General features: G+C 38.6%; 1 protein-coding gene across 2 annotated transcripts in view; it reads right to left on the bottom strand.

Moving 5' to 3' along the window:
* Nucleotides 1–10,640: 10,640 nt before the first annotated feature.
* The window catches only part of LOC130904892 (peripheral myelin protein 22-like), a 39,401-nt gene continuing 32,153 nt past the window's right edge, over nucleotides 10,641–17,888 (bottom strand). For both annotated transcript variants that reach the window (XM_057817990.1, XM_057817989.1), the window contains exons 4-5: nucleotides 11,487–11,627; nucleotides 10,641–11,421 (exon numbers count right to left, since the gene is read on the bottom strand). In XM_057817990.1, the coding sequence (XP_057673973.1) occupies nucleotides 11,264–11,421; nucleotides 11,487–11,627 (299 nt within the window). In that variant the 3' untranslated portion in view covers nucleotides 10,641–11,263. The remainder of the gene's footprint in view (nucleotides 11,422–11,486; nucleotides 11,628–17,888) is intronic.

The raw sequence follows: 17,888 nt of genomic DNA, 5'->3' as shown, positions 1-17,888 counted from the left end.
GTGGGACAGTTTTTTATTTTTGCTGCAGGCAGTATCAGCTCCTTTCCTTTGCACTGAGCAACTTGGTATGCAACCTTATATGACGTTGATAGTGCTCGCTAGCTTACTGATGTAACACTGACAAAGCGGGAGGATTGTTGGCAATATTCAGCACGTTTTCACAGAAAAAATAATCCCTGCTGTCCGCTGCAAACATTTTTAGACAAAGTAAACAGACTGGCCTTTCGTCGTCTCCCACTGTACTAAAAGTCAAAGCCAAATGCTACATACGCTTCGACATATTTCCTTGTCCTAGCTTTTCATGTCTCCATTGCTCTTTGCTGTGTGCTTTTGTTTGGTTAAAAAATATTGCACACACGCTGAAAATGAGGGCGGCACAGCCACCCACTGAGTGGATGTGCAATTACACTTTATTCTAGTACGATAAAAAAGTATGTTCCCCAAGGTCACATGTGCCACCCCCAGCATCGCTCTGTGCCCCCCTGGGGGGGCCCGCCCCACCATTTGGGAAGTACTGGAGTAGAGAGACTGAAACAATGACATTTTGCGGCTCTCTTCGTCGTCTCGTTTTCCTCGTTGTGAATAATTCCCCCTCAATGGGCTGCATACTAAATCAGATGGAATCGTGACTCCGCTGACGTCATCTACCTGTTGGGGACGCTAGAGCCCTATAATGGTAGGCGTGGCTAACCGGCAGATTAAAAGACTAATTTCTCATCATCTGCGCTTTGCTAAATTGTTGTATATAGTCAAATCTTCGCAAAATATGATTCTAATTCACATAATAATCCTATTTAAGACTTTTTTTCTCGTGTCGTACGCACTTTAAATGCTATATGCTAATCTCTAAACAGTTGGCTAACGTGCAAAGCAAAAGTCTGCTATCTTAAATGCGAAAGAGGCATTAAATTCGGTTCTTCATTCATTCATTCAGTTTCATCATTATCTTTTTAAAAAATCATTACTGTCGTTACCCTGTCTGCATATTTTACGTATTTCCTGTGGGAATAACAGAACCTTCTTTCTTTATTCTTTTGTTAAAAATCTCCCACAGGTTCAGCCTAGTCTTTAAAGTGCGTTGCATTCAGTTTGACATCGAGTGGTATTTACAGCCTCTAATGTGTCAGTAGGTTAAATAAGTGTGCGTGCCAGATCTAATGAAGGATGGCAGCCAGGGGCTCAATCAGAGGTCAGAGCCGCAAAGCTGTGTTAGTTCAACCTCGTCGATCCCCGGACCGGCGGTCCTCGTCTCCCCACGGCGGAGACGTGGGTGTCCTTTGTTTGTCTTCCCCGGCTACAAAGCCTTCACCGGTGACTGATCATCACAGGGAGTCCTCCTCGAGTGCGGAAAGGTAGAATTACACCTTTGCCAAACATGGCTGGATTTTAACTGCATGCTTCATCAAGTATTTAATCAATCAAGTCATCAATCAGGGGTCAGAATAGATCGAAATCTTAGCTGTTAAAGCGACACTTCCTCTAGTTCAGTGGTTTTCAAAGTGTGGCTTGAGTACTAAGGATGCAACGATACAGTTAAGTCACGGTTCGGTACGATTTTCGATACGAGGGACACATTTTACATTGAATACCCATTTTACATTTAATGCTGTGATACAAAAAATACAAGTTTTTTTTAATTTTTTTTATTTTGCTAACAAGCTAAAATAACAATGCCATCATATAAACATACATTATAGTGCATAATGTTTATGTGCTTACTTCTTACTGATATGAAGAAATTTTGTATCAAAGTGCTGAGAACAATCTTTACTGTTTGTAAAGTGAGGCGGGGCACTGTATATTGCTATTACTCTCTTATGAGAAAAACATCCCATTTGTGGTCCGAGTCCATCTGTGTTACGTACTGAATTAACAATATTTGCAGCATTATCTATAATCACTGGTATGGATTGATTTGGCCTGCTTAACTTCCATTCAGTCATGGCGGTTTTTAATTCATCCATATACAGTGCCCTCCATAATTATTGGCACCCCTGGTTAAGATGTGTTTTTTAGCTTCTAATAATTTTTTTTTAATTCAAATAATATGTGACCTTAATGGGAAAAAATGATAATCCAACCTTCAATACAAGTGCATTTATTCAGTGGGGGAAAAAATCCCACATAAAGAAATAATTATTTGACATCAAATAATGTGTGTCACAATTATTAGCACCCCTGGTGTTAATACTTTGTACAACTCCCTTTTGCCAACAAAACAGCTCCTAATCTTCTCCTATAATGTTTCACAAGCTTGATTTTGTGTCTGGTGAACCATTTCTGTGTAGATTTGGCCATATGTTTAGGGTCATTGTCTTGCTGAAAGACCCAGTGACGGCCCATCTTCAGCTTTCAGCCAGAGGGCAAGAGATTTTGATTTAAAATGTCCTGGTATTTCAAAGCATTCATGATGCCATGCACCCTAACAAGGTTCCCAGGGCCTTTCGAAGCGAAACAGCCCCACAGCATCACTGACCCACCCCCATACTTCACAGTGGGTATGAGGTGCTTTTCAGCATGCGCATCTTTCGTGTCACGCCAGACCCACTTAGAGTGTTTGTTGCCAAAACGCTCAATCTTGGTCTCATCTGACCAAAAGCGCACTTCAACTGGTCCCAGGCTTCAACTGGTCTTGGTCACCAAGAACAATTGGCAAACTTGCATAGCAAAAGTCCGTTAGCTTAAATGCTATAAAATGCTAAAGTTTTTTTTTTATTTATTTATTTTTTTATTATTTTTTTTACAGTGCTCGAAATGAATCGTTCAAAAACATATTCCCACCAAAAATGACTGAATATACTAAAATAAGAATACATTAAAAAAAACATTATCTTAAAAAAAAACTGACCTTATGTTGGTCTTAGCTGAGAGAAGCTAGATTCAGCAATGTTAAATGAGTTATGTCATATTCACTGCTGCCACTGGAGGGCAGTGTATCCACCCAAAAGAAATAAAAGTAAATGCAAACACTTTCGAAACAATAGATTTCAACGCCACTCTAATAAAACGAATCCTCGAAGCAGCAAAATTTGATTTGGAGCATTTTTCTTATCAAATCACTCAAGTTAATCGATTAATTGATTAATCGTTGCAGCACTAGTCTTGAGCAACTGCCACTGACTGGTAGGCAAAAGACTGACTGAATGAAATGTTAACCAATTAATAATGTGCAGTTGACTTCTAGTCAACCACAACTGAATACTCATGTTTCTAAGCCATTATTGACGATCGACGTCAAATCAGTCGAATTGAATTGGCCGTCTCGTTTTGTCAATGGCAGCCAATGAATTGACTAACTTCAGATGAATTTTATTAACATCACCAAATTTCACATTGACTCAGTAAATTGAGACATGAGCGTCATTATCAGAACACAGTATGCAATTTCTATATGTCCAAGATCTCTTTTTAATTGTTTCAGTGTCCCAAAGATGTTTTTTTTCCATAAAAGACATCTCTGGGTTCTGATTCAACTGAGCTCCAAAGCACAAAGCTGAAAATCCATTTTAAAGCAATAAAACTGGCCACTGGAGGGCAGTAGCGTATTTGGTAAGACCTGCAACCCGATTCAACGGCAACGAACGACCGGGCCGCACGGCCGGGGCGCCGCCGGAAGGATGCCAGGCGGCGGAGGACCGAGCAGAACAACTGAAAGGACGCCCGGGATGCCAGGCGCTGGACAACCGAGCAGAACGACCGGGACCACCAGTGCGGCGGACAATGTCTTTGAGTCCGTGCTGCTCGCCGAGCAGACCCCGCAGAGACAAAAAAAAATCCATCTTTATGAGACAGGTGGTGATGGAGGAAAAGTTTACCTGGCTGTCGCGGCCACAACAGCGTCATCTCTCAGTTAGTTTTGTGTAAATAAATTGTTACTTTGCTATCAAAATCTCTATTTGTCTTGTTGTTTATGTTATTTTGGAAAAGGAAAACATTATTTAGATGTTTGGGATGTAACTAAAGCAAAAAATAGCTGTGTTAAAATAAACGTTATGTTTGAAATGTATACTTTCACAAAAAGCTCAATTTCTCTGTTTTTTCATCAGAAATTGGAAAATTGCTCAAACTAAGCTATTTTCGAATGCTGATTTCTAAAGAATGGAAAAAGATATGAACTAACTTTTTTTCCTGCTGAAAGAAGAGTCTAATCTTTCTTTTGGTGGGTTCCACGTCTATATAGCAATAGAACAGAATTTTCTGTGGGCCTTGCGAAATCAGTCAAAATCCAGTAAAACGGCCGGGAGCGAATGAGTTAACTCTTATATTGACCGCAAACTCGTAAATTGGTTCCTTCGTGATTCGAGATACCATTAAAAAAAGTTGGTCAGTGAATGTGAGAATTGAACGCAAGAAAATGTTTGCAGATTCCTGCGCATGGCGGGGGTCCAAGGCAGACACAAGTAGCTGGATTTAACAGCAGGGGAGACGGGTCAAAGGTGCCTTCAGGTTCCACATGTGTGACTCTGCCCGGATCCTGTCGCCGCTGCCGTCAAAGTGGGCAGCGGCCCGCGCGCTAATGTGTATTAGCAAGACAAAAAGAGCGGCGAGGGCTGGCCGGGAGACGGGCTTTGATTCAACCCCAGATTTATAGGCGTGATGAAATCAGCGTTGAATAAAGCGGGGCCCGCCCTTTTTCTCAATCGTTTAGCCACTTGTGAAGTCCTCCGGGTCGGTTCCGGGGGAGAGACGGACTCCCTCAAAACCAACAAAGACAACAAATCTGAAGAGAACACAAGGGAAGGCGAGACGAGGGCGTGAGTTTTCTCTGAAGTCCTCACATGTCACATTCAGGGGAACCATCAGCTGGCGCCATTGTGTGCTCGGCCGTACCTTCACCACTGGAACCAATTCGGCCGACGCATCGATTGGCTAGGCAAGCATAAAAAAATACTACGGCCAAAATGATACTGCATTTTAAAAATTGATAGAGGATTTTTCTCCGCCTCGGGGAATCATTTAATTTCACCAGCTCTAAGCATGACATTTTGCCCGGTGCCTTTCTCTTCGCTCTTGTTGGCTACTTTGTCATTATGTTACTTCTACTGTATATTAATGCATGGTTGAAATCAAATATATCCGCCGCCTCTGTCTTCTTCCTGTACGTAAATTGTATCACAAAAGTGAGTACACCCCTCGCATTTCTGCAGATATTGAAGTATATCTTTTCATGGGACAACACTGACAAAATTACACTTTGAAGACATGAAAAGTAGTCAGTGCGCAGCTTACATAATAGAGTTCATTTATTTCCCCCCCAAAGTAACTCAAAATATAGCCATTAATATCTAAACCCCTGGCAACAAAAGAGAGTACACCGCATGGGAATTACGTACATCCCTAAATGCCCAAATTGAGTACTGCTTGTCACTTTCCCTCCAAAATGTCATGTGACTCGTTACAGGAGTGCTGTCAGCATTGCTGCAGAGATTGAAGAGGTGGGGGGTCAGCCTGTTAGGGCTCAGACCATACACCGCACTCTAATCAAATTGGTGTGCATGGCTATCACCCCAGGAAGAAGCCTTTTCTGAAGACGGTACACAAGAGGCGCTTTCGCACTGTTGTAACTATACGCAGTTCCTCGACCCTTTTGGGGGTGGATGACGTCATTTTGTGTGTTCGGATATGTAGGAACCTAGGACGCGGACCTCGTCTTCCGAGCTACATTTTAGCGCCGACTCTGAAGTGAGTACTTTCCGCGGGGCCGCAGGAACGATATTACGTAGCTCTTTGGTGATTCGCTGAAATCAGCGCAAACACGCCCCTTACTTTTCGCGCATCACGTGAACACTTACATCCTTAGTAAACACGTCAAATACATTGTTTTACACTTACCCGTAGCCTCCTTTGTCTTCTACGGTCGTCTGCTACCCTTTCGGTCTCCATGAAACGAAGAAACATTGCTTGCCTTTGGCTCTGTTGTCTTTTAATGTGCGCTACCAGTCTCGTCGTTAGACGCTGGGATTGCTCGCTGATGGAAACGATTCCCTTCAAACATGCAAGAATTGCTGCGGTGTCTTCAACGGTCTCCATTTCGTTGTCTTCCGTTTAGCTTATGCGCCGCTGCTTGGTGTGGCGACTGGCGAGTAAATAATGCGTCACTGGCGCAGACTAAAACGTCACAGCAGGTCAAATTGGGTGTAGTACCCCATGTGCGAACATGACTGCTTCGCAAAGGATAGCTCCTCGAACTACAGGAGGGCGGGATAGTTAAAGGAGCCAAGTACTCAAATTCCTACAGTGCGAAAGCGCCTAAGAAAGCCCACAAACAGTTATTGGAACCATGCCCTATGACGAAGATTAATTTATTTGGTTCCGATGGTCTCAAGCATGAGTGGTGGCGACCAGGTGAGTAGTACAAAGATAAGTGTGTCATGCCTACAGTCAAGCATGGTGTTGGAAAATGACCCCCACCTCTTCAATCTCTGCAGCAATGCTGAAAGCACTCCTGTAGCGAGTCACATGACATTTTGGAGGGAAAATAACAAGCAGTACTCAATTTGAACATGAAGGGATGTAGTTTCTAAGGGGTGTACTCACTTTTGTTGCCAGGGGTTTAGATATAAATGGCTATGTTTTGAGTTATTTTGAGGGGAAAATAAATGAACTCTATTACCGTATTGGCCCGAATATAAGGCGGTGTTTTTTGCATTGAAATAAGACTGAAACAAGTGTGAGTCTTCTTTTTTTCAGGATCTAGACCAGGGGTGTCCAAACTTTTTGCAAAGGGGGCCAGATTTGTTGTGGTAAAAATGTGGGGGGCCGACCTTGGTTGACGTCGTTTACGTAGAACGATATATTTGAGCAAATTTTAGCAATGTTATGACCCTGTGGTCATTCTGTGTGTCACATTTGCTTTATTATTGTTTTTAATTAATAATATCAACAATCTCGCAACTAGCCTTTGTGGTATTCTCTTTCGATTCTCAGGTTCTTGCGAAATACTGCTGCTGTGAAATTAAACTAGCTTCAAGTTGCTTTAATTTCTCGCTATGTATCTTCCCTGTAATCTTGTTGTACATGTCGGCGTCTCTTGTTTGGTAATATCGCCTCACATTGAACTCTTTAAAAACAGCGACTGTCTGTTTGCAAATGAGGCAGACACAGTTGTTGCGTATTTTAGTGAAGAAATAGTCCAATTTCCACCTATCCCTGAAGCGTCGGCCGTCACAGTCAACTTTCTTTTTTGTGTTGATTGTCACCATTTTAGAAAATTGGGAGTTAAGGGTCACATGGGGTAACGTGGTTGAAAGTGCTGCTGCCTTTTAGTGGGTAAATGAGGAGCAGCATTTAGTGTGTAAGCTACTTCATATGATGGTAGCAGTACTGCTGATTTTATGACAGAGGCTGGGGGCCGGATGAAATTTGACCAGGGGCCGCGTTTGGCCCCCGGGCCGGACTTTGGACATGCCTGATCTAGACATTATACCCATTCACGAAGCTAGATGGCGCCAGATGTCATTGAAACGAATGCTGAACTTGAGTAATGTTCTGTCATGACAGATCTCAGCTACTCTCAAGTTGACCCAGTTTGCATTATTTTGTTGCAATGTTTTTCCTTATTCAGATTTGTTTCGAGACTACAGTTAAAGTTAGACCTCACTTTGATGGTTAGTGCAGTTATTGCAATTTTGTTGTTTTATCACAATAGATTTAGGTTTATTTACATTTCAAAAACTAGAAGCCATTCATTTACAAATGTGATTGCACTTTAGTTTACATATTTAAATGTTCAGATATTAGGATTTGAATGAGGCAAAATAACATGCTTTTTCTCTCAAATATATTGTTATAAACATTTGTTTCAGATGTACTGTAATTATTTTCAGTATAAAAAATAATTTGGTGTTCAAAAAGTCTTTTTTCAAACTTGAGTCTTGAAAAAGAGGGGGTCGTCTTATAATCAGGGTCGTCTTATATCCGGGCCATAGCGTACTCGAATTATTTGAGTAATTGTTTCAGCTCTAAAAATAACTATCGTTATGAATTGTAGCTAACCAAGCAGCCTCTCCATCTCTTCGCCGCGCACCCCCATTGTGCACGTCCCAGCAGTAAATGCTGAGTGCCCCCCGGTGACCCTCCAAGTGATAAATAACTCTTAAGGTTAACTACGTTTGAAATGGAGCCGTGAGGCCATTATGGTTCTCTAGAGTTTTCCTGACACAGCCAATATGTTATGGGCTGCTCCTTTTAGGTGTGCACGCAAGAGAGGTGAGGCGTGCAAGCAGCCTACAGTGAGCTTGTGGAAAACGCAGCATCGTGTGTGCACAGATGGCTGATGGGAAGTCGCCGTGTTTATCTTGCTTCTCTCCGATTTTATTTATTTATCTCGTGACTGTCGGAGACAGAAAAAGGGGATAGTTCTGCTTTGGATGCAGGGGAGGAAACTACTATTTGTTTGAATGAAAACACTGACTGCCATTGACGGCGATAGACGTCCAATTGGATGGAGCGTTTATCGCCATCAATGGCCTTGCAACATCATCATGGTTACCTTCAATGTATTCCTATTTCTTCACACTTAATTCAGCCTTGCATCTAATTTTGTTCCATAGCTCAAAACTCTCCAAGTTTGTCTGTGATGCTCAAAAGTGTAACACATCTAAAAAGTGCTTTTGATCACAGGCAGAATCCTCTTTCAATAATCCACGCTGATGCCAACTTGTGAGCGCCAGAGAGAGGAGATTAATGTCATTTTACTTCAGTGTTATTGTGCGTTTTCAACAGGAAACCCGTTGTGGGAATATGTAAAATGTTTTAGAATGGATATGGATATGAGAGTTGAAAACTTGTAAAACCTGTTTTTTTCTTTAAAATATTTGGTTAATCAAGTTTCAAAAATAGCTCAGGGTTAATTATGAGTAAATATAAGTTGTTGGCACTCTCTAGTGGCTAAAACGCCTCATTACGTGTAAAAAGGAGGATTATAAAGCAAGGTCCTCGGTTCACGATGGATTTCCGTCTTTAACTCGGATTTTGCAACTAGTTTCAAACTGATTTAAAGCGGGGGTTTTTTTTGTTTGTTTTGTTTGTTTTTTATTCAAACGAAATAAAAACAACATAGGTTTAAGGATGACGATTTAAAAAAAAAAAAAAAAAAAAGTTCTTTTACTACTTACCAGTTGCCCAGTTCCTTTAAAACTTCTAAAAACGTCTATAAATCGAGGCCGCTCTGCTTTAAATCCAACTGTTGTCGTCCAATCAACACTATAAAAAAAAACAAAAACAAAAAAAAACGATGTTTGTACACTTAAAAAGGTAAACATACCAGCGATAATCATCGATTTTGGACAATAATTGCTAACAGGACGCCTCTGCTCTTCTTCATGTTTTTCTTTGATGGCACCTGTCTTCTGTGAAAACAGCGACATCAAGTGTCAAAAGTAAGAACTACGCCAAGGTGAACTACATGTTTACGTCAGTCACAAATATGAACAATTATAATCAGATGTGGGTGGAGTAGCCAAAAATTTTACTCAAGTAAGAGTAACGTTACTTCAATATAATTTTACTCAAGTAAAAGTCGTCGTCGAAAAATTTACTTGTAGAAGTAAAAAAAAAAAAAAAAAAAATTGACAAGGATAATCACGTAATGAGTAACATTGTGAGTAACTGCTTACATTGCCTGACGGTTTATATATATATATATATATATATATATATACATATACACATACATATATATATATATATATATATATATATATATATATATATATATATATATTTACCCCTTTAAACGTTTTTTTTCTTCCAATTTTTCTTTGTTTGTATTGATTATTTATCATCTAACATATCGGAGAAAGTACGACAGTAACAAAAAAATACAATTAAGCGATAGTTAAGAGGTAGATATCGGTGACTTTTTTACAGACGCCATTTTTTTCATTGGTACGTCATTTGTTTAAAAGTTTAAAATATGTGAGAGAATGATTTTTTTCTCTTTAAACTAAATATTAGACATCAATTAATGATTCTCAGCTATATATATATATATATATTTTTTTTTTTTTTTCTTTCTCAGCTTTCCTCATCTTATGAACTGTTATTATTAAACAGTGCTATAACCTAATAGATGACCATATTTTCCCAAAACGATGACACAAAAACTAACCCTAAAAAATTTCAATTCAGACCACAATAACACTATGATAAAATACCGAGATACATGACGCCTTCTTATCCCGGAAGCCCAACGCGTGCGTCATGCAAATGACGGACCAAGATTGACGCTGACAAGCCCATGTCTGCAATCAGTTAACCCGGAAGCATTTATTCACAAGAATTTTCAATGGAAAAAGCTCTTTGTTAACATATGGCGGCCGCTAATTTCCTTACTGACTAGCTTCATAGTTCGCAATATTTACGTAAAATAAATGCTACCTGCACGTTTTTTTGCTTTTAACCATGAATCAAGAATGTTTTATGTCCATTTCTATAAAGAATTCAGGGATTTAAGCATTTATACACAAGAATTTTCAACGGAAAAAGCTCTTTGTCTGTGTTTCCACTGTGTCAGCTTTGACGGAGATAGGCCCCCCTGTGAATCTACATTATGAAGTCTATGGTTAAGGTTTAAGTTGATTTTTCTTAAATTTACTAAAACATTTAAGACAGCATCACTCTTTGAACCAAGAAGAATGTGTGTTTCTAATCAAGTGAATGTTTATTAAGAAGAATACTGACAAGACTTGAAACTTCGTGCTTACACGGAGCGAATAAATCGCGTGTCATGACACATTTGCAAAGTAGCTACACCGACACGAAAGAGACTATACATTTTTAAGAATAGTAACAATAAAAAGCACCGTTTTATCAAAACTAACACAAAAAAAAAAAAATAAACAAGACACTTCATGATGTAATTGCTATGCGTTCCTTCGGGAAGTACACTTTTTCAAAGCTAAGGCACATTATTCAAAGCATTTAAAAAAAAAAACACACAAAAAAGATTAAGCTGAATATCTTGGCGGACAAAGCGAAACTTCTTTGGCACAGCTGCATGACGTGTGAAAAACACACACACTCCGGGAAGACAATGTTAAAAACACTATGTACAACACGTAATGTAAAAATGCTATAAATATGTCTAAAAACCACAGACGCTATGTACATCTTTGTACTCTGGAAAGCGAAGCCAAGTTCTCATTGCGCTTCGGTGATGTCAGTCTGTTTGTTGTTGGTCTGTGGGCAGTAGGCACAGTGCGACGCCTCCTCTTCTACCTCCTCCTCGCTTCCTCTTCCGCATTCCTCTCCTCCGCCGCCATTATTCCTTCTTCCTCAGCACGATGTAAATGAGACCACTAATGAGGCTGAGAGGGAACGCCACCCAGGCCAGCACGTAGGCGTAGCCGAACTGCGACTCGGGCACGTCGTCCGTTCTCATCACCGTGTAGATGATGGCGCCGCACATCACGAACAGACCTGGGGATTGTCGGGAAAGGTGACTTAATCTGCGAGATTCCTCAGCGCACGCCGCCCGTACTCACTGGCCAAAATCTGGAAGATGGCGGTGAAGAAGAAGCGTCCGCCTTTCACTAGTTTGAACAACTGGAACACGAACGCCACCAGCGAGAAGAAGCAGAAGAGCACGGCCAGGATCATCAGGGCCTGCACTGCCTGGATCCAATCTACATAGAAAGATAATGACATCATCAAGATGTACCGTAATTTTTGCACTATAAGGCAGACCTGAATATAAGCCACCATCCACCAAATGTGACATGAAAATGGGATTTGTTCAGAGATTAGCCGCACTGGACTATAAGCCGCAGCTGTCCTCACTGTATTATAGGATATTTAAACCAAAATATATTAACCGGTAACTAGAGATGTCCCGATCGATCGGGATCCGATCACGTCATTTTCAAAGTATCGGAATCGGCAAAAAAATATCGGACATGCCTTTTTTTAATATATATATATTCTTTTTAATTAAATCGTTTTCTAATTGTATTTAACGTTACAGACATAATATGCTACACTCATCCAGAGTCTTTAGTTTAGGCCTAAGGTAGGGTTATCTAATTTATCCCGATAACGGCGGTAATTAATATTTTTAAAAATGTATCACGTTAAAATTAGGGCTGTCAAAATGATCGCGTTAACGGGTGTTAATTAATTTTTAAAATTAATCACAAAATATTTGACGCAATTAACGCACTCCCCCCGCTCAGATAGAGTTAAATGACAGTACAGTGAACTGCTTGTTAATTGTGTTTTATGGAGTTTTGCCACCCTCTGCTGGCGCTTGGGTGCGACTGATTTTATAGGCTTCAGCACCCAGGAGCATTGTGTAAGTAATTATTGACATCAACAATGGCGGGCTGCTAGTTTATTTTTTTGATTGAAAATTTTACAAATTTTATTAAAACAAAAACATTAAGAGGGGCTTTAATATAAAATTTCTGTAACTTGTACTAACATTTTTCTTTTGAGAACTACAAGTCTTTCTATCCATGGATCGCTTTAACAGAACGTTAATGTTAATGCCATCTTGTTGATTTATTGTTATAATAAACAAATAGTCCTTATGTACTGTATTTTGAATGTATACATCCATCGTGTGTCTTATTTTTCCATTCCAACAATACTTTACAGAAAAATATGGCATATTTTATAGATGGTTTGAATTGCGATTAATTGCGATTAGTTACGATTAATTAATTTTTAAGCTGTAATTAACTTGATTAAAATTTTCAATCGTTTGACAGCCCTAGTTTAAATATTTAACTCTATTATTGCATGCGCTGCACGACCCACTCACGCGTTGACGCGTTCAATCTGTAATGGCGCCGTTTTACCTATATAGAGAGCTAAAAGGCAGCGTAAAATGAGTAGAGTGAATTTTGGCAGCCTCTGGAGCCTTTTTTTAATTGGCTAAAGCCTTACAATCCCTCTCACTACGATTACAAATTTTGTGGGAAGCAATGTGGGGAAGAAAGTTTGTAACTGATCTTTTTCTTAACACCCTATGTTACTTCCCAACGCAGAGAAGATTTATCAATTGGTAGCATAACGCAGAGTCATGGTTGCACTTCCCATCATGCATTTGGGCAGAAGTTAATTGGCTGCAGTATCATTTACTGAAAGCTCAACAAATACCCTAGATGGCAATATTTAGTCACAATATACAAAGTCACATTTAACCTTTAAGAATTACAAGTCTTTCTATCGGTGGATCCCTCTCACAGAAAGAATATGAATAATGTAAATGCCATCTTGAGGATTTATTGTCATAATAAACAAATACAGTACTTATGTACTGTATGTTGAATGTATAAATTCGTCCGAGTTTTAGTCATTTTTTTCTTAATGCATTGCCAAAATGTATATGATCGGGAAAAATTATCGGGAATGATTGGAATTGAATCGGGAGCAAAAAAAAAGCAATCGGATCGGGAAATATCGCGATCGGCAGATACTCAAACTAAAACGATCGGGATCGGATCGGTAGCAAAAAAACATGATCGGAACAACACTAATCGTAATTAATTGCAGTTCAAACCATCTTTAAAATATGCCATATTTTTCTGTAAATTATTGTTGGAATGGAAAGATAAGACACAAGACGGATATATATATTCAACATATGGTACATACTGTAAGTACTGTATTTGTTTATTATAACAATAAATCAACAAGATGGCATTACCATAATTAACATTCTCTTAAAGCGATCCATGGATAGAAAGACTTGTAGTTCTAAAAAGATAAATGTTAGTACAAGTTATAGAAATTTAATGTTGAAACCCCTCTTAATGTTTTCGTTTTATTCAAATTTATAAAATTTTCAATCAAAAAATAAACTAGTAGCTCGCCATTGTTGATATCAATAATTACACCATGCTCACTCATTGTGCTGAAGCCCATAAAATCATTTGGGCCCAAGCGCCAGCAGAGGGCGCCAAACACCAAAAAACGAGTAACAAGCGGACATTACACTGCTGTCATTTTATTCTGTTTGAGCGGAGCATGTTCGTTAACTGCGTCAAATATTTTCACGTGGTTAATTAAAAAAATTAATTACCGCCCGTTAACGCGATAATTTTGACAGCCCTATATTATAGGATATTTAAACCAAAATATATAAACCGGTAACGCTTTATTTGACAGCGGCATCATACGACTGTCATGAGACCAAATGAACCAATATGAAGCTTTGAACCAATTGGCTGCAAAGCTTTACTTGAAGAAGCTTCATTTGCCCATCGCTGCTCCCTTGGGGGAGACGGTCAACCTCTTCTGCCACCTGCTGTCAACACTGTTGTTTTCCAACATGCCTCCTAGCATGCATTGCAGCGCTACAGATGTAAATAACAATTATTTATAATTATTTATTCAGTTACTGTTCCAGTTGTTTCATTAATTGCTAATTAATTACACTTTATTTGACAGTGGCACCATAAGACAGTCATTAGACAATCGTTACTATGACATGACACGGTCAGGAGGATTAATGAATGCTTATAACAGATGTCATTTAGTAGGGGTGTAACAGTACACAAAAATCTCGGTCCGGTACATACCTCGGTTTTGAGGTCACGGTTCGGTTCATTTTCGGTACAGTAAGAAAACAAAATGTAAAATATAAATGTGCTAGTTGTTTATTACACACATCTGTGCTTTCAACAATCGGAACATTCGCCTATACAAAGCTAGAATTCTGTTCAAAAAGTAGCGAGTATTTAAAGATAATAATCCAACAACAATTTGCCATTCAGACCCCGCGTATTGGTCAGCTTTCTTTCTGAAGGAAAGAAGAAAAAAGAAGTCCTGTGCTAAAGAGAAAAGCAATCCCAATGACAAAGATTTTAACATGTATTTTACAAATGAAATGCCTCAATGAATCATTTTTTCCCCTTATGAACGGTTTTCAAAAGCTTTATTGGTGGATTTTCTCAAGTTGAAGCGCCACACAGAAATCAATCAATTTAATTGTGTAAGCAGGATCTATTATTCTATTATAATTATAGGGTGTATTATTCTTATTATTTAATTACAGGTGTTTTAGCTCATTTATATTTATTTTATTTAAATGGGCTATCATTTTTTAATGTTGTGTTTATATTGCAATTAGGGCTGTCAAAATTATCGCGTTAACGCGTGGTAATTAATTTTTGTAATTAATCACGTTAAAATATTTGACGCAATTAACGCACATGTCCCGCTCAGACAGTATTCTGCCTTTTGGTAAGTTTTACAGCAAGGCTTTTTGTGCTAACAGCGAACTCTTGTGGTCGCTTTGCGACATGGTTAATTTTTTTCTTGCCAGTTCAATATGGCAGCACGACGTCTCGGGCTGACGCCTACGTTGTAATGTTGTGCTTATATAATCCTTGGACAAGATTTGTCCATAAGTATGGTTGTTGTAAAGAATGTACATATTATATTTGTAAGCGAAATGTTCTATTTTTTGTATGAGACGCTTTTTGTTTATGTTTAGTGAACCTGTATAGCGTGCTAAGCTAACGTTGTTGCTAATGCAATGCTTGTGTACTTTTTTTTTTTTTTTTGTAGTTTTATGACGGTCTAAAGAGGACAATGGTTGGAGGCTATTTTATTAATAAATCAGATAAAAAAGGAAGTCTGATTACTAAGGCGTCGTTCAGTAGCTGTCTAGCTTTGGAAAAAGTAGACGTTTCGGAGTGAGGACAGCATAGACAGATTTAAATGACAGTAGAGTGAAATGCCCACTACAGTCCTTATGTACCGTATCTTGAATGTACAGTGGGGAGAACAAGTATTTGATACAATACTTGTTCTTCCCACTGTATATATCCATCTTGTGTCTTATCTTTCCATTCCAACAATTTATTTTACAGAATATATATATAATTTACAGAAAAATATGGCATATTTTATAGATGGTTTGAATTGCGATTAATTGCAATTAATTACGATTAATTAATTTTTAAGCTGTAATTAACTCGATCAAAATTTTTAATCGTTTGACAGCCCTAATTGCAATATTACAAATGTGATGTAGTATTGATTTTAGGGCTGTCAAAATTATCGCGTTAACTCGCGGTAATTAATTTTTCAAATTAATCACGTTAAAATATTTGACGCAATTAACGCACATACCCCGCTCAGACAGATTTAAATGACAGTACAGTGAAATGCCCATTTGTTAATTGTGTTTCATGGTGTTTTGCCGCCCTCTGCTGGCGCTTGGGTGCGACTGATTTAACAGGCTTCAGCACCCATTAGCATTGTGTAAGTAATTGTTGACATCAACAATGGCGGGCTACTAGTTTATTTTTTTGATTGAACATTTTACAAATTTTATTAAAACGAAAACATTAAGAGGGGTTTTAATATAAAAATTCTATAACTTGCACTAACATTTATCTTTTAAGAACTACAAGTCTTTTGATCCATGGATTGCTTTAACAGAATGTTAATAACGTTAATGCCATCTTGTTGATTTATTGTTATAATAAACAATAGTCCTTATGTACCGTATGTTGAATGTATATATCCACCTTGTGTCTTATCTTTCCATTCCAACAATAATTTACAGAAAAATATGGCATATTTCAGATGGTTTGAATTCTGCTTAATTGCAATTAATTACGATTAATTAATTTTTAAGCTGTAATTAACTCGATTTAAAATTTTAATCGTGTGACAGCCCTAATTCATTTATATTGCATATTTTATGTTGTATAACTTTAGTTCCTATGTGAATATTAGTTCCTACTTGTTTTGTTGTGGCAGGAGGGTTTTGTATTGAACACGGGGCCGTGTTGGTTATTATTATAGCGGAGAAGACAGCAGTAAATCAACAAAGACAAGTCAACTGTGCCCCGATCTACCACTCAAGAGATCTGATGGACTCAAAAAGTGGGTTACGATTGCATATTAGTTTGAAAATCGACCGGATCCACCGTATTTTTACACGAGTAACTTCCGGTCTGCCCGATTCTACGTGCCGGTAGTAGTATTGACGCAGGAGGGTCGCGTCTCGCGTCAAATAGTAAATTCTGCCGTTCTTTTCGCGTGCGTCGTGTTGAGCCGCTTCTGGGACGCGTCTAACACGCGGCCGCACTGCGACTGGTGTGCATTGGCTGATTGACTTTAAGGCCCGCGTTTCACTGCGTTCTCCGTTCACGTTTCTGGGTTATACTGTCCTACCGTGTTGGTCCTCATTATAGTAGAGAAGACCGAGTAAATATAATTTGCACAAAGAAACTGTAACCCGATCGACTCACAGCCTCGAAAACTAAGGGTTACATTACGTCAGAAACCCGTTCAGTACGCCTCCGTTTCGAACCTAGCACCACGTACCGAAACGGTTCAATACAAATACATGTACCGTTACACCCTTATCATTTAGTGTTATCCGGAAATTATCTTATTTTGAATGGATGTAAAAGATCCGAACTGGAAATAAATGGAGTTAGTAACATAATTTTTCGGATCACACTTAATGACATCAGCATTTAGTAATGCCCATGATAGTGTCATGTCATAAATATGACCATCTTATGACGCCACTGTCAAATAAAGTGTTATTAAATACCATAACAAGCAATTAATGAAACAACTGGAAAAGTAACTGGATAAATAATTAGGACAGAACATGTATTTTGATTGTTATTTACGTCTGTAACGCCGCAATGCATGCTCGGAGGCATGTGATGCCTATTAACCCAAATAAATCAATAAATAAGACACACTGGACTATAAGCTGCAGGATTTAAATTAAAGGCAAGGCAAGGCAAGGCAAATTTATTTATATAGCACAATTCAACACAAGGCAATTCAAAGTGCTTTACATCACATGAAAACCATAGAAATCACATTTAAATCAACGCAACGTAAAAACCAAGACAAAAGATCGCATTTAATCACAGAATAAAAATAAATAAATAAAAATAAAACAA

Source organism: Corythoichthys intestinalis, chromosome 16 (genome assembly GCF_030265065.1).
Source record: "Corythoichthys intestinalis isolate RoL2023-P3 chromosome 16, ASM3026506v1, whole genome shotgun sequence".
In the NCBI taxonomy this organism is placed as follows: domain Eukaryota; kingdom Metazoa; phylum Chordata; class Actinopteri; order Syngnathiformes; family Syngnathidae; genus Corythoichthys; species Corythoichthys intestinalis.
This window is presented reverse-complemented; position numbering and strand designations above follow the sequence as displayed.